This window comes from Euleptes europaea, chromosome 5, assembly GCF_029931775.1.
Source record: "Euleptes europaea isolate rEulEur1 chromosome 5, rEulEur1.hap1, whole genome shotgun sequence".
In the NCBI taxonomy this organism is placed as follows: domain Eukaryota; kingdom Metazoa; phylum Chordata; class Lepidosauria; order Squamata; family Sphaerodactylidae; genus Euleptes; species Euleptes europaea.
This window is the reverse complement of record NC_079316.1, coordinates 69100537-69126415: the sequence shown is the minus strand read 5'-3', so window position 1 is coordinate 69126415 and position 25879 is coordinate 69100537. Positions and strand designations below refer to the sequence as shown.

The window sequence follows — 25879 nt, the reverse complement described above, 5'->3', positions numbered from 1 at the left end:
CATTGTGCGGGGGGTTGGACTTGATGGCCCTGGTGGTCCCAACTCTATGATTCTATGAGGTGAGGCTTTTGCCCAGCAAGGGGTCTTGTTTGGCTACTGGAGATTTGAGTGGCTGTGCAGATTTTTAAAAAGGTTGCTTTGGCAGCAGCTGCCAAACAGCACAAGGATCTTCACTGTGTGACTGAAAGTAAGCTATGGCAGCCATTTTGTGATTACGTCTGCCAAACTGTGTCAGAATTCCAAAGGTGCCCACAGGCTCAAAAGGGAACCCCTGGTCTATCTTGATAAGATTCTTTCAAGATATGTTTGCATACACAGGCCTTGGTGGGATTGGGGGTCGCAAAGGAGGTCTTGGAGGAGATGGACCAAGCAGGTGTTGTTCTGGTGACCTAAAAAGGATGGAAAACACTGCTATTACCAGTTCTCAAAAGAGTTCAAATAAACAGTTTAAAACGGGTGGGGAACCTCCAGCCCGTGGGATCGTTCACGGCCCGCGGGATCATTTCATCCGGCCCCCAGCCCGCCTGCAGAGGGCCCCCTGCCAAGCCCCTCCCTGCTTGAACCTCCAGCTGCTCGCACTTCCCGCATGGCCACCAGAGGGCCCACCTGATCTGCCAGCTGGTGCGTGCTTCCCGCAAGACTCTGGCCAGCCCCTCCCTGCTTGAATCTCCGACTGGTGGGCGCTTCCCACGTGGCACCCAGAGGGCCCCCTGCTAAGCCCCTCCTCGCTGGATCTGCAGGCTAGCGCATGCTTCCCGCACGGCAGCCAGAGGGCCCCCTGGCCAGCCCCTCCCCGCTTGAACCTCTGGCTGGCGGGCGCTTCCCGTGTGGCACCCGGGGGGCCCCCTGCTAAGCCCCTCCCCGCTGGATCTGCCGGCTGGGGCGCGCTTCCCATGCAGCAGCCAGAGGGCCCCCAGGCAGCCCCTCCTCGCTTGATCCTCCAGCTGGTGTGCTTCAGTAGAGCATCTCCTTGGCAGGGGCTGTGGATCAGGGGTACAGCGTCTACTTAGCAAGGGCTGTGGATCAGTAGTAGAGCATCTGCTTGACAGGGGCTATGGATCAGTGGTAGAGCATCTGCTTGACGGGCTGTGGATCAGTGGGAGAGCATCTCCTTGGCAGGGGCTGTGGATCAGTGGGAGAGCATCTCCTTGGCAGGGGCTGTGGATCAGGGGTAGAGCATCTCCTTGGCAGGGGCTGTGGATCAGTGGGAGAGCATCTCCTTGGCAGGGGCTGTGGATCAGGGGTAGAGCATCTCCTTGGCAGGGGATGTATATCAGTGGGAGAGCATCTCCTTGACAGGGGCTGTGTATCAGTGGGAGAGCATCTGCTTGATGGGCTGTGGATCAGTAGTAGAGCATCTGCTTGGCAGGGGCTGTGGATCAGGGGTAGAGCATCTCCTTGGCAGGGGCTGTGGATCAGTGGGAGAGCATCTCCTTGGCAGGGGCTGTGGATCAGGGGTAGAGCATCTCCTTGGCAGGGGATGTATATCAGTGGGAGAGCATCTCCTTGACAGGGGCTGTGTATCAGTGGGAGAGCATCTGCTTGATGGGCTGTGGATCAGTAGTAGAGCATCTGCTTGGCAGGGGCTGTGGATCAGGGGTAGAGCATCTCCTTGGGAGGGGCTGTGGATCAGGGGTAGAACCTCTGCTTGGCAGGGGTTGTGGCTCAGAGGTAGAGCATCTGCTTGGCATGCAGAAGGTCCCAGGTGCAGGATGGACTACCAAACGTGCAGCATCTCTCTCTGTGTACTCTGCCCCTCCCCAATCTGGACCCTTCTAAATTCAATCCACGGCATTGCTGGCTCAGGCAAGAAATGAACAGAGGTGAGTTGCCATTGCCTTTCTCTGCATAAGGACTCTGCTATTCCTTGGTGGTCTTATATCCAAGTACTAACCAGGGCCCACCTTGCTTAGCTTTTGAGATCTGATGTCAAGTTCCATCCAAGTCAAGTTCCAGGCAGCATGTAAAATTTCTCAATAAACAAAGTGTATTTCATAGTCTCTCTGGGCAAAAATGGGTAGGCTCAGGCTGCCAGTAGGTTAAGATCCTAGACATCTGCAGGACAAACCTACTGACACTTTCCAATGAGTAAGCCCCGCTGACTGGACTTGAGTAGGATTTAGAGTATACCTGCATAAGATTGCACTGCTGATCACTTTTTTTTTTTTTTTTTATATATATATATATATATATATATATATATATATATATATATATATATATATATATATATATATATATATATATATATATATATATATATATATATATATCTATATATTGGCCCTTGGCAAAAAAAAGGTTCCCCACCCCTGGTTTAAAATATTGCCCATTTGGAGAAACAGATACATGTTAAAGTGAAAAGATTTTTTTGAACGTTGCAAACCTTGGTGTAGGGAAGTGCGATATTGTAAAGACTCCAGAATTTGATGTAGCAGGCTGAGGAAGAAAAAAATGAGTAGGAATGAGTCATTTTTCATGAAACTACCTTAGAGTGATTCAGACAATTGGGCCATCTTAGTTCAGCATTGTCTAGTCTGATTTAGATCGGCTATATATGGACTCTGGCAGAGGTCTTTCCTAACACCTGCTATCCAAGATCTTTTTCTAAGTGGTAACGCTGGGGATTGAACTTGGGACCTGTTACATGCAAAATACATGCTCTACTGCTGAGTCACAGCACCTCCATGTTGCAGAGTTTCCTGATATAACAGAGAAACAACCTCATTTACATGTTTTAGCAAAAAAATTAATGCTTTATTTCAGATTTTTATAAATTATTACAGAAAACCTGGCATAAAAGATTCCCCCAGATACAAAATTCATCCCCACCTTTAGCCCAGTATAATAAAGATAAGTAGAAAATGAGCTAGATAAATATACACAGTTTTAACGGTTATACTAATCCAGTGTTCTGCGAAACTACACTTTTAAATGGAACATCAAAAGAACTATGGGGAGCTGGAATCCCTTCATTAGTGACAATAACCCATAAGGAAAGAAATATTTTATTTTATTCAATTTATACCCCGCCCTTTCCCATCCTAAGATAGGATCAAACCAATCAAAATCCTTACCCTCTGGTTGTTCACTGCACTGGGCTGGTTTGGTCCAGTTGAGATATTATTCTGCATTGCCTGCTGTGCATTTTTAGCCCTTGCAGATTCAAACAAATAAGTAAATAAGTAAAACAAATAAGCAAATAAATAAGTAAAAGTAACATCAAAATAAACCTTTTTTTAAAATTGAAGACTCAGTGTGGTATAATGGATTTATGCTTTTTACAGTCTTGATCAAGTTACTTAATTTCTCAGTACCTCCTTTTAAAATTTTGTCTCGTACATGTATTTCCCCCCAGAAAAGTTCTCCCCCTATAGATCACCATTTAATGATATATATGACTGACTGGGTAGCCAATAATCTGGAAAAAAATCTATTTAAATGTTGAAGAGAGCTAGTTTGTTCAAGTGGGCTAACAGAGCAAGGATAAACATCAACATAGGGATCTTCTTCCCAAACTACTCCATTTTTTGGGAGGCATGATTCTCTCTGGTTCACCCCCACCCCCTACTTTCCCTGCATCTCACAAAACTACAAATCATGTACAGCTGGTCATCAAGGATGCCAGTTTAAAATGTTTTAAGTGTTCACATTTTGATTATCAATAATTCCAAGTGTTTTAAATCTAGACATCATTATAAAAACAAATACTTACAAGTATTACATATGTTTCCAGTGGTTTCAAAAGCTCTTTACTGTGATAAGTATTAGCACTCCCTTAGAATGTGTGAGGTTAAGAAAAAGGGGACTGCCATCTACTGCATACGTGTAAAATCTCTACAGTGGCACAAAGTTTGAGAGCTGCTTCTACACATTTCTGTAACAAGCTACCGTGGCTTTGGTGATTAAATGCTTTTGAATTTTGCTTCAAAAGGAAAGTAGCTTTTAGTGGAGATGGGAAGTTGCAGTCAAGAACCATACCATGCTTAGAACAGAATGGGCACTTGAATTAGGGTCTGAACCTACTCAAAGCACTTTTTGTAACAACCACAAATGAGACACCAGGCTTCAAAAATTGCAATCTACATACGGTACAAAACTGGTAACTTTTTTAAATACAATGTTTCATAGCTGTCAAATTGTTTTAACACTGGCTGTCTTAACCTTGTTGTACACGGGGCCTATTCTGCTTATCATCTTATTTATTTGATACCTGCGGCGTCTTCTACATTCTCTGCAAAGCCTTCTTTCAATTGCATGTCTCTTAACAATCGCAATCACGACTAGAATTAGCACAGGCAACACAAGCAGGAAAAACACTAGTAGACCGTCTCGAAGTGATGTATCTAAGGGAAGGAAGCAAATGAAAAATGATTTTCTTTTAATTAAGCACATAGTACAAAGGATTACATATCAAATTACTGCTGGTTTTTATATGTTTAAGAAGAGAAGAAGGCCATTGCATTTTCCTAATAAGCTGTTGGTGCAGGGCCAGAGCCAATGAAAAAACATGTTGAAAAGGCCAAAGATCTATTTGGCTGCTTTGGGTCAAATTTCTCAAAGCCACTTAAGATGCCTAAATATTAATATAGGGAAAGGAAGGTTGGAAGGATCCCTGCATCCAGAGAGAAAGGTGATAACAAGATCTATTCTGGAATGTGCCCTCCTAAAATAGCTTCAGCCCCTCCCCTCCAAAAATGGTCTCTGGTTTTAGGAAAATACTAGTTTCTAGGAGCCTTCTGTTTAACCCAGAGGGAGGGTTGCCAACCTCTAGATACTAGCTGGAGATCTCCTGCTATTACAACTGATTTCCAGCTGCTAGAGACTCACATAGAAGCTGCTAAATTCCATTTTTCAGAAACAGATAATTTATGACATCACCTATAATGAAAGACTTCTTATTCTTACCTATATGAGTTGGACCACTATCTATGCTGCCACCATAACCAGATTTGTCACAAAAGGGAGGTGCCCATCCAGGATCACAATGGCAGTTACCTTTGTTGTTACATACCTATTATTTGAAAAGCAAAAACAAAACAAAAAAGATGGTGGGAGATATTAAAATGATTACAGAATTATGGGAAGATTCCATTTTTTATTATTTCCAGATTCAACATTCTTTGCGTTTCTTTTTCTTTTCCAGTTACTGTACTTTAATAATGTATGATATCTTCAAAAACAACAACACAAGGTTTCAGAAGAGATAATGGATAAGGTTCTAACTATGTATGATGTGTTAAGTCTGTTCATACCAAAGAGGTTTTTATTAGTATACTCACATGTTCAAGTACTTTTTGATCAGAAAGATATTCTTAAGTAGCTTCCAAATACAGTATTGTAAAATGGTCAATACGGAAAGAGGAAGCAAATTTTGAAGGTCTCAAAATCATGTGTGCAGGATAGATATTTGATTTGGGGAATATATGACAGTAGCTGGATATAACTGTTGTGCCCTGCTAAAGCTTGCACATCTTTATACATACATATTTTTTAATTCTGTATTATCATTCTGTGCTATGAGTCTCCACCAATGGCTTATCGTCTGTAGCCATGGTGACTTAACACCAAAAAAGACTTAAAGCCACAAAACCTATGTTCACATTTGCTATGGAACAAAGTACAATCCTGATTTAGTGGTGAACCTTTCTGCTCATTTTATCAAATGATGATGCTAATACTTTGTGGGACCAGAGGTGGCTGGCAAAACATCCATGACAATGTCCTATAATGGTGCCACACATAGGAAGGGCAAGATCAGTGGCCACATAAACTTTACACACTGTAGGGGATAGGACCCATCAACAAAACAGGGTCTATACTAGGATTCTGTGTAGTGCAGGCTACACCTCCAGTCCTAAAATTGGCTTTAGACCACAGTAAGTGGGCCTCTCAAAACAAATGGCAGGATTCAGGAAATAATGATTCATGTTACCATTCCTATAGCAAGTAGCTCATGTTACCATAGAAGTTCATTTTTTCCTCCCAGCAGTTTGAATCAATTTATGTCTTTAGATACGATCTCTTTAGATTGCCAACTGCCAGGTAGTAGCAGATTCTCCTGCTAATTCAGCTGATAGAGATCAGATCACCTGGAGAAAAATGGCCGCTTTGGCAATTGAACTCTATGGCATTGAAGTCCCTCCCCTCCCCAAACCCCGCCCTTCTTAGGCTCCACCCCAAAAATCTCCAGCCGGTGGCGAAGAGGGACCTGGCAACCCTAGATCTCTTCCCCCCCTACTGCAATAGCATCATCATCATCATTTTACTTACTGCACGGCCATTACATTTGTTTGCTACATCACAGTTGTAACCGAGCAAGCTTGAATTCACACACTTGAAATCAACACAGGCCTGCAAAAATAGGAAATGGAGTTTTAAAATAAGTTACATAAGTTTTAAAATAAATGAGTATATACTTTCCAAAAAGGTACAAAGCAGAAACAGTATTTTTACATAAAGATACAAAGCGGAAACACTATTTTTATATCTCATTTAAGTGAATGAAACTGAAACACACAATTAAAAGGCTGTTTCTATAGACTGGGTAAATGATCAGCATAGCAAATAACTGTGCAAGTTATGCTGTCCTTTGAGACAGGGTCATGGCTCACTGGTAACAGCACCTGCTTTGCATGCAGAAGTTCCCAGCTTCAGTCCCTGGCACATTGAGTTAAAAGAAATCCCTGGAGAGCCACTGCCATTCAGAGAAGATAATAACGTAATAGACCAATGGTCTGGCTTAGTTTGGAAACTTTATGAGTTCCTGCTCCACTAGTGTGAACCCAGGGTTAATTATAAGCCTATTTGTTTCATCGCCTTCAATAGCTGAATGACATGCAGAAACTGAACAGCTGAAATTGCTCGCTTTTTCCCATTGGGTGATAAACACCCAGGAATATATCCATAGGGGAGGGGGAATGTTGGCAGTCCTAAATATAAAATAGCAATGTTGGAAACAGAGGATTGAATTTAAAGGTATTTTTGTGTAAGTGGAGTGCACTTTAAATTCTCATGAGGCAGGGACCCTCACTTCCCTCCTTTAATTATTTATTATTTGGATTTCTATCCCACCCTCCCTGGCCAAGGTCGGGCTCAGGGCAGGTGACAACATTAAAAACCATACATGCAGAGAACCGTAATACCTATACATTTAAAACCAATAAACAGCTGACTATATTAAAACAGCGTAAAAAAATCTTAAACATTATTATAAAACAGCAGATGGCGCTCAATCAGGGTATAGTAACCACTGAGCTCAGCAGTCAGACAGTACCCCCTATAGTTCATAGAACAAACAAGATCGAAAAAGTAGGGCAGGGAGGCCAGCATATGCCCTTCTTGTCCCTGTGCCTCATGCCACACTGTACTGGAAGTTCTAGGAGTTTTCAGGAGTTTTATGGGAGGCAAGGAAGGCTGCAGTGGGAAACCAACTGTGGGAAAGCATCACTCTGTGAACAAAAAACAGCTTTTATTTGGATGGATCCGAGCCATATGCACAATCTTGCTGAGTGGCATCTGCCTCTTTTTATACCTCTGTCACTGAGTAGGCATTGGTTTAATTTGTTTGCAATATTTCTGTTTCTCCAAATATTTGGTTAACAAACGCCAAACTGGCAAAAGAGTCAATATAAAACCCACAGAAATCAACTTCAATATAGATCCAAGCCTGACCGAATTAACTCATTTCCCACCTGATGTCCTCAACATTATTCACAAAAAGAAGCTTCAGCTGAATCTTCTGGATGATGGCTTTCCTGCCTTCCTACAGATAGGCAATGAGGGTGCCATCTGAATCTCTTCTGGTAGGTTGTTCCAAAGAATTCGTGTAGTGACCAAGGCCTCAGAACAAGTGGAGGAGCCACCACCAGCAACCCTTTTTTGCCCACCACCACTCAGAGCAGCAGTGAAAGAAAAATAAGAAAAACATGAGCATCGTGCATGGCATGGCATCATTTCTGGGGGAAACTGCCCAGGTTTTACCATAGAGTTTCTGGCAATTCTTGCAGCAATGGAATATCACATCCAGTTTTTCCCAGAAATGACATCATGGCACATACACACACCCATGTCCCCACCTCCAAGCTCCTTCCTATTTCCAGGCATGAGCTGACGACACGCTATGAGAAGATTTGCCTTGTAGAAGTACAACTGGCATATGAGGAGTAGTAAGAAAGAAACAGGTAAGAATCTTACCTTCCCTTCTTTACAAGCTGTGCCTTTCTGAACCATAGATGGATCAGGAATATCTGATCCTAAGTTAAAATCAGTAGTCATACATAAAACGCCTTGTTGGTTCTGGATGTAAACTTCGGGAGGAAGATTCTCAGGACTGAATGATGTACAGTGAAGCTTCCCACACAAACTATCACTGCAAAGAATGAATTATAATAAAGACAAACATAAAAAAGGGTGGGAAAGACTTGAATAAGGGCCAAAGCAAAAACAATGAAGCCATTAGTCTACTGTTCATATAAAGTGGAAGTGGGGTGGGTGAGATATGTACATGTGCATTACTTTAATAAGAAAAAGCATAAACAGGGATACTCAAGTCTCCCCAGTCCTAACTGCCTCTCTGCTACTACTTGCTCGAGACACATTTCTTAGTTCTGATACTGGATGTGGGCTGGGAATGGAGAAAATGGGTTGAGAAACAGACTGAGAGGAGGTAAGGTTGGATTAATTGCCCCATGTGCTCTTTTTACAAGAGCTTTCCCTCTTTGTATGAGAATGGGACAAACCATCATGAATAGTTTGTTTTTCCAGTCAAGTCTTATGGTGACCCCGTAGTGTTTTCAAGAGACGTTCAGAGGAGGTTTGCCATTGCCTGCCTTCACGTCACAACCCTGGTATTCCTCGGAGGTTTCCCATCCAAATACTAGGCAGGGTCAGGGCTGAGTGTATGTGACTGGCCCAAGGTCACCCAGCAAGCTTCCATGGCGCAAGTGGGGTTTGAACCTGGGTTTCCCAGGTCCTAGTCTGACACTTAACCATTACACTATGAAGACTCTCATATGAATAGTTTAGCCCTAAATAAATACCAATATACAGCCTGTATTCTAAAATGTATACAAGCATGCATTTCTTTTATGACATTTGCTCAGGCTGTGTGTTTCCATTTGGATATGGAAACAAGCAGCTCCATATGAGCAATATCTATGAGGGGCCACGTCCAGCAGTCATACATAAAATACCCTGCTGGTTCTGGATGTAAGCTTCAGGAGAAAGATGCTCATCACTATGTAGTCATTAAGCCTCTGAGAAAGAGGCAGGATGTTTTTCTCCAGGTTAGTTGGTTCAAATGACTTTAATTGTACAGATAAAACTTGTCATTGTAGATATGGGTTAAAATAATGGTCTATTAGAAAAACCTTTGACTTAAAACATTCAAAAATAATAATAATAAAAAACAAATAACTGAAAACTTGGCAAACTAAATTTAGCTCCCAAACAATAAAGTGTTTAAACACAAACACACTCTTAATGTGAGCCCAGAGTAAAAACAATGTATATCTTACGCCTGGGAACATTTAACAAAATTTGATCCTGACATTCCGCAATTGCCAAATCTGTCTCCTTTAGCATTGGCAGCTTCAAAACAAATATCTGGTCCTTTTTTTGTTCCTGTAAAAACAACAAATAATATATTTGTAAAAAATAATCAACTTCCTCAATGTAAGCACTTTTCTACACGAGATTCTTTTGCGATGAAGGACCACTTACTCCCATAAAGAGCAGGCTTATGAGGAGCTCAAGGCAGTTTATGTTAACATAACTCATTCTGGAATATGAACAAACATGATAATTGACACCTTAAAACAAATCAGAAACAAGATTCATATATAAAGAAATGCAAAAACCAGGCAAAACAAGCCGAGCATTGCAACTTGATATCACAGGGCAGTCTGAAAAAAATACTACCTTCTGGTTTCCTGAGAGACAACTAGGAAGGCTGCCAGAGGGGAGACAGCTTCAGCCAGAGCTGAAAAGGATCAGCTGCTCTGCCCCACCCTCCTCTGTGCCTGAGGCCCTGAAGGAACTTTTTGTCTGGGGGAAAGGACTGTGACTCACTTTGGCCTTTTATGCATGGCTGTTTCACTCACCGTCACCCCTCCAACAACTTCGGGACTTTGTGTTGATCATGCATGCCATTTCTGATGGTCAGAGGTCACCTCGCTCTCCCCGTGTTTTGCCCGCATTTTCAGAAACCCATTTTATCTTGAATTTGAAAACGCGGACAAAACTTGGGAAAAGGCGGGTGGAGAGTGAGGCGACCTCTGATGGTCGGAAACGGCATGCATAATCAACACAAAGACTCGCAGTCATTGGAGGGGTGATGGCGAGTGAAATAGCCATGCATAAAAGACCTCACTTTGCCTATGTCAAGTGAGTTAATCCACTTTGAGTTGTGATTTACAGGAGAAAGCTGGAGAATGTATACGTAAATAAATAAAATAAGGTTATTTTCTGACCTCTTCTGGAGTCTTGAACATGGGGCTACCAGAGAAAAAGACCATGAATTAGATGAATGGGGTTGCCAGCATGAGGCTGGCAACCAGTAGGAGACTCACTACTGGGGAGAGGGCTTGCCAATGATGTAATGATGTTACTTGCAGCATAAAAGTGTGCACCAACATCAGTTCCAGTTTAACCATGGAGTTTTGACTGAATGACAGAGCAATCATTCCCCCATTTTTCTCCTGCTGCCCAGCTGAGCAGTGACTGGAAAGACCTAGGGGGCAGGGAGGAGGTCTCATGCACCAGCACGGAACATGGCAACCCTAGACTTGAGGTAGATCTCAAAGCTCTTAGAAATGGTACAGTCTCCAAAGAACATAGTTATCACGCGAGGTCATATAGGCAGAGACAAGTGTCTTAACACATGAAGAGACAAAACTGTTCCTTAAGCTGAGCTCAGAAACAAACAAAGAAGGCCAATGAAGGATTCAGAATGGGTGTTGTATGTTCAAATCAGCTAGATCCAATAAAAAGGCTGTGGTTTGGACAAACTGAAGTTTCCACATTTTTAACGGCAACCCCAATGCAGTAATCAAAGCTGGAGGCTGCCTGCCTGTCAGCCTGAGATCATTAGCAGGGGTCTTGCTTATGTTCTGCCACTCTCTGAAATAAAGTGGGAACTACCGGAGAGAGTGCAGATTCTCTGCTGCTGTGCTCCATTTGTGGAACTCCCTCATCTGTTTGCCTCACAGTCACTCTGTTGAATTTAAGGCACCACATTGAGACATTTTTAGTTGCCCAGACCATTTGTAAGTGGTTAAAGTGTTGGAGTTTGTGCACATTTCCTTCCTTGACTTCTGACTGACTTGTTTGTTGCTTGCATAGTTTTATATCGATTTTAATGAGCTTCTGCGATGGATCACAGAGATTGTTTTAATTGTAATTTAGCTACTTTTAATCTGTGCTGCTTCAATAATTTTTTTTCGAGAGGCAGCGTAAAAATGTTTGAAATAAATAACTTGCATTTCAGTGGTGCCACATGGCCCATAAATAATTCAAAACATACCTTTTCCAAAAAGGGATTTGCACTGAGCATCATAATTCTGACAAACTCCATTATAACAGTAATGTTGCATATTGTTGCAAGGATATCCATTCATGATATACACATCTTCTGGACAGTAGGCATAAGATCCACTGCAGTACTCAGGAAGATCACAACTGTTCATTATTGGCCTGCACTGCATTCCTGCTACTTTAAACTAGAAAGAGAACATTTTTTTTCATTGTATAAGTAAAATAATGCTATGATATCAATATACAAAGTATAATGGGAGGAAAAAATACCTGTTAACTACAGCTTTTGAAAGGAAAAGAAATGAAAGGGTGACTGTTGATGCCCAGTATTAACTGATGGGCCCACCACTATTGCTGCCAGTTTCAAAACTGTAGAGGATGCCTGTGCCTTTATTAGCGGCACTTAAAAAAATTGCAGGATATAATGGGCTGGATACTTTGCTCCCTATTTTCTGCTAATGGAAGGGGGAGTGAGTTTCACCAATTTCCCCAGTGCTCCAAGAGCAGCATTTTTGGGAGATCTGTAGATTGCTATGGCGGCGGGGGGGGGGGGGAATATAACAATTAAATGAAAAGTTCAAGGACTCAGCAACACTAACCAATCTAGCAATAAAAAACCCCACTCCAATCCAGTACTCAGTAGAAACAAACAGTGTACCTGTACTAAATGATATAAAAGCAAGCAATCTATAACACCGGCAACATGGAAAGAGGGATGTGAAAGAGGGATGGCTGGAAGCTCTCTGAGGAAGTTTCTGTTTGAAAGATAGCAACGGGGGAAGAAGGCTCAGGAAGAACCTAAGGTCCAAAATCCTTTATCCCACAGAGGCCAACCAGAAGCCTCCCAAAAGCCTAGAAGCAGGATATAGAGACCAACGTATCCTCCACAACACATGCATCCATAATTTCCATTCAGCCATAATAGCCAATGGGTCAAAGGCTATCATAAAGGATTTTGTCTAATCCCCTTTCAAAGCCATCTAAGGGCTTACTACATATCAGTAGACTCACTTTCCCCACAGACATGCAGCAGCTATGGGGAGAGGTTCACAAAGGCCTTCTTTGGCTCAGGAACATGGTGTGGGTGTGAGGGGGAGGGGGGTTCTGCCTTCCACCAAGGCCATTTTTCTTGAGCTAAAATGACTCCTGGGGAGGTATCTGCCCCATTTTGGAGTTGCTCAAAATGAACTCGGATGCAACAATCTCTTTTGAGTCTCATTCCTCTTTGTGTGCGTACATGCTATATTTGAATCTAGTATCACCTAAAGGACCTACAAGATTTCGGGGTATAAGCTTTTGAGAGTCAAAGCTCCCCTGATCAGATATATATGTATATAGTACTTCTAAGCACACTTCATTATTACTAAGCCTATGGTGTACATATGCTTTTGATTCACTAAAAGAAAATTAAACAAGAGAGGCAAAGTGCTCCTGAATGATGGAGAATTCACTTTAAAAATAATCTCAGTGCTCAAGTGAAAGACTCTTATGAAACTTGTGGGAGAAGGATGTTCAAGCCTACCTTACAATCGTCACAGCATGAACCTTCTGCACATTCTGATCCAGACGTTAGTTTGCAGGTTGCCGCATCACAGCAACGACTGGTACATTCCTGTTATGAAAATCAGTTCAGTTGGTGTGCAGGTCAGGATCTTAAATGACGTTGAAACAGAGGTAGCAAGAGGTAAAGCCTGACCAGCGTAGTCTCCACCCCAACCCACTACCTGTCAGACTTAAACCCAAGTGGCTTCTGAATGTAATACGCTCAGCACCCATGAGGGAAACAGAAAAAAACTTTTGATTATTCCCAGGGATTGGGGAATAAGGTGGTTCGGAAAAGAGGATAAAAACTATTTACTGGTCTTGCTGTGCCCACTCATTCCGAAGTGTAGAGTTGACAATTTAGGAGTGCAGAGAGCATTTAACAGCCACGTTTTCCTCAGAAACTATACTCAAAGACACCACAGTCTCCTACCAAAGATTTTTTTCAGCCCACTCCTCTGAAGACAAAACCCTATCTCCACCCCTTTACTGTTTTCCCCTGTTCTCGCTCAAAAGAAAGACTCTCTCACTCCCCCCTCTCATCTGGCTCCCCCAGCCCTTCCATGGATCCTGATTGGCTGCCGGCTGCTCTGCTCACATATCAAACAGGACTAAAGGAGACTGGTGCTTTTTGACTTCTTTATTTTTTAGCCAGAAAGGGCAGAACGTTTGTCCATCCATCGCAGTTGGCAATTACAGTGTCAAAAGCAAGTTAGAAAGATTCCCCTAAGTCTAACACTTTGGAAACTGACTTTTGATGAAAATATTATGAAATTTTTATCTCTGCTCATGTGTGTGTGTAAAGTGCCGTCAAGTCGCAGCCAACTTATGGCAACCCAAAGCAAGAGGCTCACAGAGGTGGTTTGCCATTGCCTTCCTCTGCATAGCAACCCTGGCATTCCTTGGTGATCTCCCATCCAAATACTAACCAGGGCCGACCCTGCTTAGCTTAGGAGATCGAGATCAGGCTAGCCTGGGCGATCCAGGTCAGGGCATCACTGCACATACTACTGGTTTAATTAATCAAGGATTTTTAAAGCCTGCACTTCTAACTAATATGGATAAAATGGGTAGCTCTGCTTATCTGAGCAAGGCCTTCTGGGAGTGCCACCAGAAAACGGGAAAGATCAACAACTGCCTGTGCATTGTCTGTTGTGGCTCCCACCTTATGGAATGGGCCTGCCTGAGGAGGTCAGGAAGCAATTCTCACACTTCTGTCATTCCTCAAACTATATAAAACCTAACTGATCAGGAGGGCATTTTTATAAGGGAGACAGGGCAAAATTATAATAAAATGGTCCAGGAAGAATAGGACTGTGAACGACACCACTGTGTATTATCTGTTTGCTGTATGCCTTATTGTACTCTCATTGCATTGTCTCTGTACATATGTAGCACTGTTATTCTGCAGTTTTTAACATATTGTGTCTCACACTCTATATTGTTTCAGACTGCTATAATTCAAATCCTATTATATTGCTTATTAGTTGTCGCATCCTGTTGATTATATTGACATACTGTGTCTCAGTGAGACAGGTGGGCTATAAATAAATAAAAATAAAAAAAGTGCCCCAGTCCCTTAGCAGTGGTTATCCCCCCCACCTATCACAGCAGATTCTTTTTCAGGTTTTCCAAAAAACTGACAGTTGAATATAGGGCTCTAACATTATAGTGGTCTGGCTATCAGGTTCTCTGCATTCCCAGTTTTCTAAAAAGTAAATTTCTAGCCACTATTATTGCAGAAGGAGAAAGGCATATCTGTGCAAATAGAAGAGGCTAGAGACTTTTATTTTGAATCCAAGCTCAGAATTTAAAGAACTTGACAGATGGATTGTGACAACGTTATAACATTATAATGACATTCAATTGCTGCTTTAGAAAACAAAAATAAATAAGCCCTCTGGTGTTGGGAGGGGCATGGCTGCTGCAGGGGACTGGGGCAGGAAAGATGGCACTGATGTGGGTACTTTCCCTTCCATGTGGGTGTCATATGGATGGCAGCAAACAGGTTTGGGAACAAGCACAGGAAGAAGAGTTGGTTTTTATATTCTGATTTTCTCTACCTTTTAAGGAGAATCAAACCAGCTTACAATCTCCTTCCCTTCCTCTCCCCAAAACAGACATCTTGTGAGGTAGATGAGGCTGAGAGAGGTCTAAGAGAACTGTGACTAGCCCAAGGTTACCCAGCTGGCTTCATGTGGAAGAGTGGGGAACCAAACCCGGTTCTCCAGATTAGAGTCCACTGCTCTTAACCACTATACCATGCTGGAAAGAAGGGGGGAGTCCTGGGAGGTGCACAGAAGCAACATGGTGCTGTGGGGGGGGGAACCCACTTCTATATAGCATTCAAACCACAGCAAACAACCCATGAGCAAGTAACCAGGGTAACTAGATGGCCTGGTAAAATACAATCCCGCATCTTAATTAATCCTCACCCACCAGCTCTGTTAAGCCTGGTCCAGAGGTGGACTGGAAATATTACTTGGTGCTCCAGGAGGCCATGCCAAGGGAGAGAGGCAAATGGAAGATTTCCCCAAGAAATCTGCATAATTCTTACTTGAGGTGTACCACAGTCACATTCTTCATCCTTATCCACTATGTGATTGCCACAAACAGGTTCTGTGAAGATATCACTTGGTTTGGGAGGATTTCTAAGACAGCTTCCACCACCGTTCAAGACGAGATTTTCAAAATCATTGGAACTGCAACTGCTGAAGTTCTTGGACCCGCTAGAAAGCAGAATATTGTCAGGCATAGGGATTTGCCCAATCAAATTATGCCTAGCCTCCTACTCATCTGGTGGCTATGAATATTATTACCAAGACAGTTGAGATCATATATCTCTCTTTTCTAAAACTGGAAAGTGGTTGAGCAGCCTGGGCTTCTTGTAAAAAAAGGAAAGGAAAGTAATAGAATTAGAGAGGGAGACAAAGGTATACAGCATAGTCCTTTAGTCTTTGCTGAAAATATCTTTCTAGTAACAATGTACAAAAGAGCCTCATGGTGCAGAGTGGTAAGCTGCAGTACTGCAGTCAAAAGCTCTGCTCACGACCTGAGTTCAATCCTGACGGAAGTTGGTTTCAGGTAGCCGGCTCGAGGCTGATTCAACCTTCCATCCTTCCGATGTCGGTAAAATGAGTACCCAGCTTGTTGGGGGTAAAGTGTAGACAACTGGGGAAGGCACTGGCATACCACCCCGTAAACAAAGTCTGCCTAGTAAACATAAGGATGTGACGTCACCCCATGGGTCAGTAATGACCTGGTGCTTGCACAGGGGACTACCTTTACCAATGTACAGGAAGCCAGCGTGGCACAGTGGTTAGCATGTGTCAGGCTAACTGCTCAAGCAAATGACAGAAACATCCAATGCCTCTCCACATTTAGCAAATTGTAGGCTCATGCAGCCTCAGTTTGCCTTAAATACAGAAGAAAGAGGTGGTCTAACTCTTTAACCACTCAGTTTTGCTATCTGAAACCATCCCCTCCCATCAGCTATGTCCTATTAACATTTCAATAGCAAACCCATTGGGAGGTGAAGGGTTAAGCTACCAGCCCCTTGCCTGAACAATTGTGGAGGTAAACTGAGGCTGCATAAGCCTGCAATTAGCATTGTATGGACAGGAGGACCTTACAAGTTCACTGTATGTTAGACCATCTGCCTTTCAGGATTGTTGTAAAATAGAGATGGGGAGAGCCTATGCTCCCCTGAATAAAGGAAAAAATAGATTAAAATGTGATAGAATAAAGAAAGTAACTGGATGAAAATTAGTAACTACAAGCTCCATTTTTCTAACAAAGGCCACGCCTGGATTACACTATAGTCTACATAGTGACTATTGTCCTATTCAAGGCAGTATCACCGGGTGTCGTGTTCCAGTTTAGGATTGGATTCTACTACGGTAACACAAGATTTTGCAATATACCAATATTGGGATTGTAGTGTCTGATGCTAGGCATTCTGGTAGATCAAGGAGCCAAGACTGACATGTTAGGATCTAAACTATAAATTGTGTGTGTGTGTTTGTGCCGTCAAGTCATAGCTGATTTATGGCAACCCTGTAGGGTTTTCAAGGCAAGAGACCTTTGGAGATGATTTGCCATTGCCTGCCTCCACATGAGCTGAGAGTTCTGAGAGAACTGAGACTGGCCCAAGGTCACCAGAAGGCTTCATGTGGAGGAGTGGAGAATCAAACCTGGTTCTCCAGATCAGAGTCTTCTGCTCTTAACCACTTCACCATGCTGGCTTTCAAGCTATAAGTTAAAACGAAGTAAAAAAATAACCAAATCTAAACTAAAGAGTTCTTACTTAGCCATGCTGTTCATAATGTAGGAACCCGGACATCCTTTATCATCATGATTCATACCCAGATTATGTCCCAGTTCATGTGCAACAATTGAAGCATGAGCAATCACATTTTCATGACCAAACTGGCAAAGAGATCAAAGAGATGTTATGTCAAAATAATAAAAACGTTTGGAGCATCACTGCCTCCTGGCTTATCTGGACAGCAACATGTTTCTCACATACATACCTGGTGAGACTGCGAACTCCTCGACCTTGAAACCTGTCCACTTTGCTTGAACAAACATGAAACTATCTTATTCTGAGTCAAACCACTGGTCTATCAAGGTCACTATTGCCTGCCCAGGCTGCAGCTTGCCAGGATCTCATGAAGTGGTTTTTCACATCACTTACTACCTGATTCTTTTAGCTGGAGATGCTGGGGATTGAACCTGGAACCTTCTGCATGCAAAGCAGATGTTCTACCACTAATCCACTGCCCCATCTTCCTTATATTCAGGGCTGACACAGCACAGGTGGAAATTCTGCTGCCTCACTGCAAGGACTACATTGTTGAAACTGTGGGGGGCAAGTTGAAAATGTAATCAATGTCATGAATTAGAGGAAAACAATGTAAATTTTTGGTCCCATTTGGGAGAGACACAGGGTATAAATGAAACAAATAAATAAACACCCTACAGTCAGAGCTATATGTACCCTGCATTGATAAATACAATAGTTGTACTAGCAAGCATGGAATATGATATCTGGTATTAAAGTTAGCACCCAAACAATCTTAGTTTTTAGGTATTTCCGAACTTTTTAATCTCTTCTATCTATAAGGCTGTGGAATACTTTCAAAAACATTTCTGCATGCCTTATAACAATTTATCATCCAGACCAAGAACTCAGTAGGATTGATTATTAAATCATATGGAACTATTTAATTTATATAATTAATCCAAATCATGGAGTTTGACATATTTTGCTCTAGAATTTGGGCTGTCCTGGTACAAAATTTGGAAAATCCATTTATTTTCACATGCAGATGGCATGCACATCTACACAAAAATCAATGAGTATGCATTATGGCCAGGGAAAGTTTGCTATTTTATTTTGCTGTTGGCTTGATGACCAACTATTTCATTAAGACAAAAATTTTCTGTCTTCTCTCAGTGAAGCACAGTCATGCTTCAGAATAGGGCTAAAGTTTTACGGAGTACATTTGGTAAAACACCTTACAAGAAATCTGTATTTGTAGAGCTAGAACAGACAGTGATTGTTTGAGTATGTCTGTAATAAACAACTCCAAGGCAAATTTCCAAGATCCAGTAGACATGGCTGAACAGAAGTGTTTAGGTATATACATTTTCTGCTTAACAGACCAGTATGAGTGTACTTACAGCGCTGATCGACCCTCCAAAATCCCGGTTACAAACTGTCCCAACAAAAGCCATTCCGACTGTCGTACCAAATGGCTGTCTCCCTCTGCAGTGCAAGAAAAGAATTAGTATAATTCATCTGGAACTGTTTGCACAGATTTTGTGTGCTGAAGCATGCAAGCTATGGCATCCAATGTGAAATCTAACAGTGAGCAAAACATGAAAGAATCTCAACTCAAAATATGAACTCACTCGACATCCAGATTTGAGTATGAATATGTCTAATTCCAAGTAAGACCATTGGTCCATCTAGCGCAGTCTTGTCTACTGTGACTGGCAATGATTCCCCAGGGCCTCAGGCAGAAGACAGTCTTTTCTAATGCCTAAAGGTAAAGGTAGTGCCCCTGTGCAAGCACTGGATCTTTACTGACCCATGGGGTGATGTCACATCATGACATTTACTAGGTAGACTGTGTTTATCGGGTGGTTTGCCATTGCCTTCCCCAATTATCTACACTTTACCCCCAGCAAGCTGGGTACTCATTTTATTGGAAGGATAGAAGGCTGAATCGACCTTAAGCCAGCTACCTGAAACTGACTTCCATCAGGATTGAACTCAGGTCATGAGCAGAGCTTTGACTGCTGAACTGAAGCTTACCACTCTGTGCCACAGGGCTCCTAATACCTAAGATCCTTTAATTGGAGATGGCAATAATTGAATCTGGGACCTCCAGGAAAGCATGTGCACTATTACTAAGTGTGGCCTTTTCCAACTACAGAACTGTGAAATGCTAGCGGACCTACGTACTAAATTTTTAATGCCATCAATTTTGGATAGGAACTCTCCCCCCCCCCCACTCTTTGTTCAGACTTTTACTGAACGGGTATGATCCAGAAACTACAGAAATAGTAGCCATGTTTTTGAAGCAAGCTCTAATGATAAAATCAAACAAAAAATATAATAGCTGCTATTCCGGTTACTTGTAGACACTAGTTTTCTATATATACCTTATATTCACTGTACTCCGGCATACCTCATTTTATTCATATCTATTGCTACAGATTGTGATATTGATGTTTTATCATTTGCCAAATTCTGGAATACCTTGTACGATTTGTTATGCCAATAAAGGTTTTTGAATTTGAACTACAGAACTGAATCCTCATGGCTGCTGACGTAAGCCTGCTGAAAAACTTAGAACATGGTCCAAAATACAGCTGGGAGGTTATTATTCAGGCTGGATACAGGGATCATATCACCTCTGTCTTGAAATATCTGCACTGGCTGCCCATTTGTTTCAGGGCACAATTCAAAGTGGTGTGTTTTTTGTTTTGTTTTTTTGCCTGTACCGTAAGATGTCTTGGGCTAGGGTACTTGAAGGACTGCTGCCCCTGGTACAGACCAGCTCACCAGTTAAGATTGTCTTCCCAAGTTTTGCTCCATGTGCTCCTGGCCTGCAGTGGTGAGATGGCTGACAACCAAAGACTGGGATTCTCTGTGGCGATGCTTTGCCCCTAGAGACTTGCTGATACCTACTTTATTGTACTTTAGATGCAAGGACAAAACATTCCTCTTCACTTTTAACGGAAGGGTTAGCTGTTTCTTTCTTAGCTGTTTCAATGTCTGTTTCTAGCCTCAGGGCTGTTTTATGGCTTGTGGTTTTGAGACTTGTTTTAATATTGATAATTTTTATGTCTGTTGTTTTTTATGATTTTATCGTAGCTTTTTTAAAAAAAATATCTTGTGAGCAATCTTGAGCAGATCTCTGCCTGAAGAGGTGATGTATAAATTTTCTACGTAAACAAATATATACAGTCGGGATTTAGATTCTAGTAGCCAGAGCAATGGGGAGGGGAAGGATGTCACTCCCACCCCGCCATTTATCACATCTGTTAGCCAATCCTCTGTCCTCTTGGTCTCATCCTTTTCTTTTTCGGATTACAAAATGAACCAAAGCTAGTCTCTAAACAGTCCTTAATTCCCGTAATATCAAAAAACGTCCATGCACACACACGCACACACACACAAAAGTCCCTTGAACATTAAATTTCAAATTCTCAAAGAACCCCACCCCCCCAAAAAAAATACACAAAAAGTACACTTATGGTGCAATATTAAGCATGGTTACACCCTTCTAAATTCATTGTTGTCAGTAGGCTTAGAAGGATGTAACTCTGTCTAGGATTGCACTGCACGTTTGTGAAACATACAAATTAGATGTACTCAGGCCCTTTCTCCAAATTTTGCATTATTTATACCAGCTGCCGAATTTGAGATCTTTTTAAAAGCTCAGGATTCCAGGCCCAGTTTATGATCACAGGTTGGCTGATATGAGGGAACCATTCCTTACATTATAAGATGGCTAACGTCGTTTCTCGGTTGCTTCATGAGAGTTTTCTGTCTCCAACCTGCAAATGCACTCAGTACATCTCCAGCTGAACTGCTATCCACATTTATGAAGTTTCCTGTAGTCCATATCTCCAGTCCAACTAGAACAATTTGTATGTTTAAAGAACTGAACATCTGCAAATATACAATTGTCATTACTGTACAGGCATCAGTAAGCTGATTAGATGCCAGTTTCCCCAAACCCTGTGTATTTGTTCGGTTTATGGCATCAAGCAAGCAGCCATCGTGGTAGAAGAAGGTGACAGGGCAACCTCTGTCTTTGTCCGCTGCCACTGAATATGCATCATCATATATACATATATATGAATACGTATCTGTGTATGGATACAGCTTCCAGCTTTGGCTCATGAAAGCTCATACCCTGCCAGAAATTTTGTTAGTCTTTAAGGTGCTACTTGACTCTCACTCTTTTCTACTGCTAGTGACAGACTAACACGGCTACCCATCATGTACAATCATTATTCATTTTTTAATAATCCCAATGTCTCTGTGATCTTTCTTTATTCATATTTATTTATTTATTTGCTCTTATATCCCACCCTCCCCAGCAAGCCGAGCTCAGTGTGGCTCACAACACAATCAACCTCATAAATATAATAAAATACAAGAAAGAGCAATAAAATGGCATTAAAATACTACCAATTAACAGGCCCCATAAAACAATCATAATACATAAATCATTATTTGTGATTAATAATTCAAATAATTCAGGTAATTGGATGGTGCCAGTTGCAGAAATAAGCACTAAAGCAGGGCTTGCGAGAAGTTAGGACCCCCCCTCCCCCGTACCATTAATATTAAACATAAAACAGATTGAAGGTAAGGGGAGGCTTGTTCCAAACAGACCCGGAGTTTACAGTTCTGAGTGCTTCTTCAGGCACAATGTTTAATGAAAGCAATGGGGGGGTCAAGTCTGAATATGAACAAAAATGGGGACCCACACATAGGCAAAATTCAACCCTTTCTGAAGCAGGCTGTGAAACTGAGACCTGTATACCGACTGATCTGGTACATGCTTCATTCCCACTGCAACAGTAATTAAGGAGCATTACTGAACTCTTTCCCCATGTAACAATGACCCTGTGATGGCTTACCGCATCAACGTAATTAGCCAGTTCAACCATTTCCTTGCTTACAGCCGCCTCATCTCTGTTTTTCTGCAAATACTGAAACAATTCAAAATATAAGATGTTCATGGGTGGGAAATTTAGATTCTTCTGCAATACGTGATTGGGTTTAGAGAGATTACCTTTTTGTTATCGACAACCATGTATAATTCGACATAGCTTTTCTGTGGCAGCACAGCACGTCTCCTCTGTAGATTGGAGCAAAGAAATATTTGTATATCACATTATCAGTGATGCACTGAGTTACTTAAAATAGATAGTTTGCTCAAAACAATTCCAGATTTCTTTTTTAAAGGTAACAGAGATCCAAGGAACAAGGTAATTTACCAGCTGAACTTCTACTAGTAACTTTTTACTACTCATCATGTAGAATTTTTTTTGAATGAGTGGTAAAAACTTAACTGTACAAGTTCAGCTGGTAAATGTGGGGGGAAAATTGGAAATGGAAAATTAGGTAGATCATAGAATCACAAAGTAGGAAGGTACCTATTGAGCACAAGTCCCCAAACATTTTGAGCCTGTGGGCACATTTGGAATTCAAACACAAGATAGCGGGCGCAACTACAACATGGTCATCATGGGATGTGGCACCAACCACAAAATGGCTGCCGTGAGAGGCAGACCCACACACGAAGGCCAAGTGCCGGGGACAAAGCAGTAATTTTTAAAAATACACTGAGCAAAAGCAGAGAAAACCAACATTGTAGTGGTAGCTGCTACTGAAACGTTGTTTTAATGTGCACAGCCAAACAGAAGCCCTGCTGGGCAGGAGCCTTGCCTAGCCCCACCCTCTTTTTAGAAACACTTGGCAGGTGCCAAGAAAGATGTCAGTGGGCACCACGGCATCCATGGGCACCTGCTATGGTGAATCTAGTTCAAGCGCCTGCTCAATACAGGAGAATCCAAAACTAGAGCATCCAGCCTCTGCTTGAAGCCATCCACCAAGGGAGAGCAGCCCCCCACCCCCAAGATTGATTTCATCACTAAACTGCTTTTATCATGAGCAGTAAGACATTCACACGGTTTGAATCTGAAATCTGCCTTCCTATAGTTTGTACGTTACACCTAAAGATAGAATCCTTCTCCATTAAAAAAAAAAAAATCCTGTCAGTAATAAAACCAGATGTCCAGGAGAAGGGTTCTGGCATCGCCTTCTCCTTACGTACAAGATTTCCCCCCATTTGTGAGGATTCCATCACATAAGCTTCCACCTGCAGTCTGAAGTGACTCATTTCCCACACAAGTTTACCACCTCAGTGAGAACTAGGCTACAGTACTCCATGAGAACTATCCAGCAACCAATCCAGCAACCAAGGATAAGCATATGGACCATCCTCTCAGCAGGCACAGGAAGCTGCTGCACATGGACAAAGTACTTGCACCTGTGCTCCTCTTCGCTCCTGTGGGTAATTCAAGTGCTGTGTCTGCCACAGCTATCTGCCAGGGTCATAGAGCACTCCTATCTTCATCTTGGTTGATGAGTGAGAAGGAAGTGGTATGAGGAATGACTGGGGAAACCCTTCTGACACTCATTTTCAAGTGGTTTTGCTCATAGTTCTCTGGATGAGGCTCATTTACACAGCGGAAGCCAGTTTCACAGATATCATTGAACATAAATCCAAATAAGTATGCTTGGATCAGAGCTATGCCTGATTGATCCAGAAGGCTGTTGAATGGTACATAATGAAGCCACTTTAAATCCTGACCCCGGGTCATCCCCACCATCCTCCCTTCCTAGGGCTGCCAACCTCCAGGTGGTGGCTGGAGATATCTAGCTGATCTCCAGGCGATAGATATCGGTTCCCCTGGAGAAAATGGCTGCTTTGGCAATTGGACTCTATGGCATTGAAGTCCCTCCCCTCTCCAAACCCTTCCCTCCTCAGACTCCACCCCCAAAACCTCCAGGTATTTCCCAAACCGGAGCTGGCAACCCTATCCCTTCACCTCTTGTTTAGGCAAAGAAACATCTTTGTGTGAGACTGCTACCCTGCAACTGTACTTAGCAAAGAAAGATGCTGGCTATATCAACACGTGTTAATGCCCCAGTGAAAATGAATCAGCGAGCTGCAACATATCAGAAATAATTAGGGCAGCAAGATCTGACTGCATGTGCTTATTTGTCCAAAATGTTGCTAGGCCTGCCTTTCTTCTAACACAGATGAGAATTCTTCATTGATGCAACACTCTGTGCCATTCAAGAATATCAAATCAAGAAACTCAAATAAATCAGTTCAACTCAAGCAGTGAACATATAAAGGTAAAGCAACTTGAATTGGACTTCAGCACAGCTCAAGACAAACAGCTCATTTTAAAAATTATTACTGGCCTCTTTCCCCAAAGCATTATTTTAATTACAGAAATCAACAGGGCGCAGACTCCCATCTCTACTGGAAATAAATTACAAAGCTCAGTTAAAAACCAAAACGACAATCCCTAAAGCTATAACAACTAGATTAGGCAACGTATACAGACTCTGAAAAACAAGAAAGGAATTTATTTACCCGTAGAATGGTATCCTTGCCAAAATGGCCATGTGATATATTTGTGTATTTCAGAAAAGCCTCCGTGCTCTGCTGATGATGAAACAGGTCATTATGTTGCACCCCACACAGAAAAGAGTCTTGAGAAGAATTTTCTACTGGGTAGAAAAAGTGTTCAAATTGATCTGATCCATCAACTGGCTCCATGCCATACCTTTTGCCAGCAATATGGAGGATTCCCCTGAAACCACAAGAGCAAGAAAATTTATTCATTCAAGCTTCCTTTTCTTTTAAAAAAGATGACCCTGAGTCATCTTACGCTTCAAACTGCCAAGTTCTGTGCTGTTGCTATTAAAATACGCAGAACTTTATTAGAGAATAATCATTCAAATATCTTACAATTTTTAAAGTTTAAGGTAATAATTTTAATCAGGGGTTGTTTTTATTGATCTTACACCTTTATTTGTACGGGCAGTCTGTGATTCTGCAGTGCAAAACTATTGAGTCTGGACATTTTGATGTGTTGGTCAGTTGACCGTATTAATAAATTTGATTTGATTTACCGTAACCCTGAGTCATCATTGCTAAATAACTTACAGAAATAGTGAAACTACACAAACACACACACTTTGCTAACTTGGCAATTTGTTTCTAATGTAAATCAATTTTTCAGCAGGCCAGTACATACACTGTGACCTCTGTACATGTTGGTCCATATTCAAGTTTCAGAAAATCTATGAATGAACTTCATATTCTAGTCAGATATCTACATACTCACCAATTTTGTAAGTTTGGTTATTTTCATCAAAATTTAAAAGTATAGCCCATGCTTTAAAATATATAATGAACTCTTAAAACAATGTGCCAGAATTATGGACATGATTTGATTCTCTAAGGCTGCAATTCTAAGAATGCATTCCTGAGAGTAAGTCCCATTTAATATAATAAGACTGAGACAGACCTACTTAGGATTGCACTCATAAGAACATAAGAAAAGCCATGCTGGATCAGACCAAGGCCCATCAAGTCCAGCAGTCTGTTCACACAGTGGTCAACCAGGTGCCTCTAGGAAGCCCACAAACAAGATAACTGCAGCAGCATTGTCCTGCCTGTGTTCCACA

The 25879-nt window shown here is 41.9% G+C and overlaps 1 protein-coding gene across 1 annotated transcript in view; it reads right to left on the bottom strand.

Moving 5' to 3' along the window:
* Positions 1 to 287: 287 nt before the first annotated feature.
* LOC130477725 (disintegrin and metalloproteinase domain-containing protein 9-like) overlaps positions 288 to 25879 on the bottom strand; it is a 33328-nt gene continuing 7736 nt past the window's right edge. The window contains exons 6-22 of the mRNA XM_056849777.1: positions 24780 to 24999; positions 22401 to 22466; positions 22246 to 22317; positions 21093 to 21265; positions 18763 to 18847; positions 17384 to 17505; positions 15635 to 15806; positions 13058 to 13147; positions 11525 to 11720; positions 9519 to 9624; positions 8197 to 8371; positions 6274 to 6354; positions 4909 to 5014; positions 4214 to 4346; positions 3078 to 3156; positions 2387 to 2439; positions 288 to 389 (exon numbers count right to left, since the gene is read on the bottom strand). Coding sequence (XP_056705755.1) covers positions 296 to 389; positions 2387 to 2439; positions 3078 to 3156; positions 4214 to 4346; positions 4909 to 5014; positions 6274 to 6354; positions 8197 to 8371; positions 9519 to 9624; positions 11525 to 11720; positions 13058 to 13147; positions 15635 to 15806; positions 17384 to 17505; positions 18763 to 18847; positions 21093 to 21265; positions 22246 to 22317; positions 22401 to 22466; positions 24780 to 24999 — 2023 coding nt within the window. The 3' untranslated portion in view covers positions 288 to 295. The remainder of the gene's footprint in view (positions 390 to 2386; positions 2440 to 3077; positions 3157 to 4213; positions 4347 to 4908; positions 5015 to 6273; positions 6355 to 8196; positions 8372 to 9518; positions 9625 to 11524; positions 11721 to 13057; positions 13148 to 15634; positions 15807 to 17383; positions 17506 to 18762; positions 18848 to 21092; positions 21266 to 22245; positions 22318 to 22400; positions 22467 to 24779; positions 25000 to 25879) is intronic.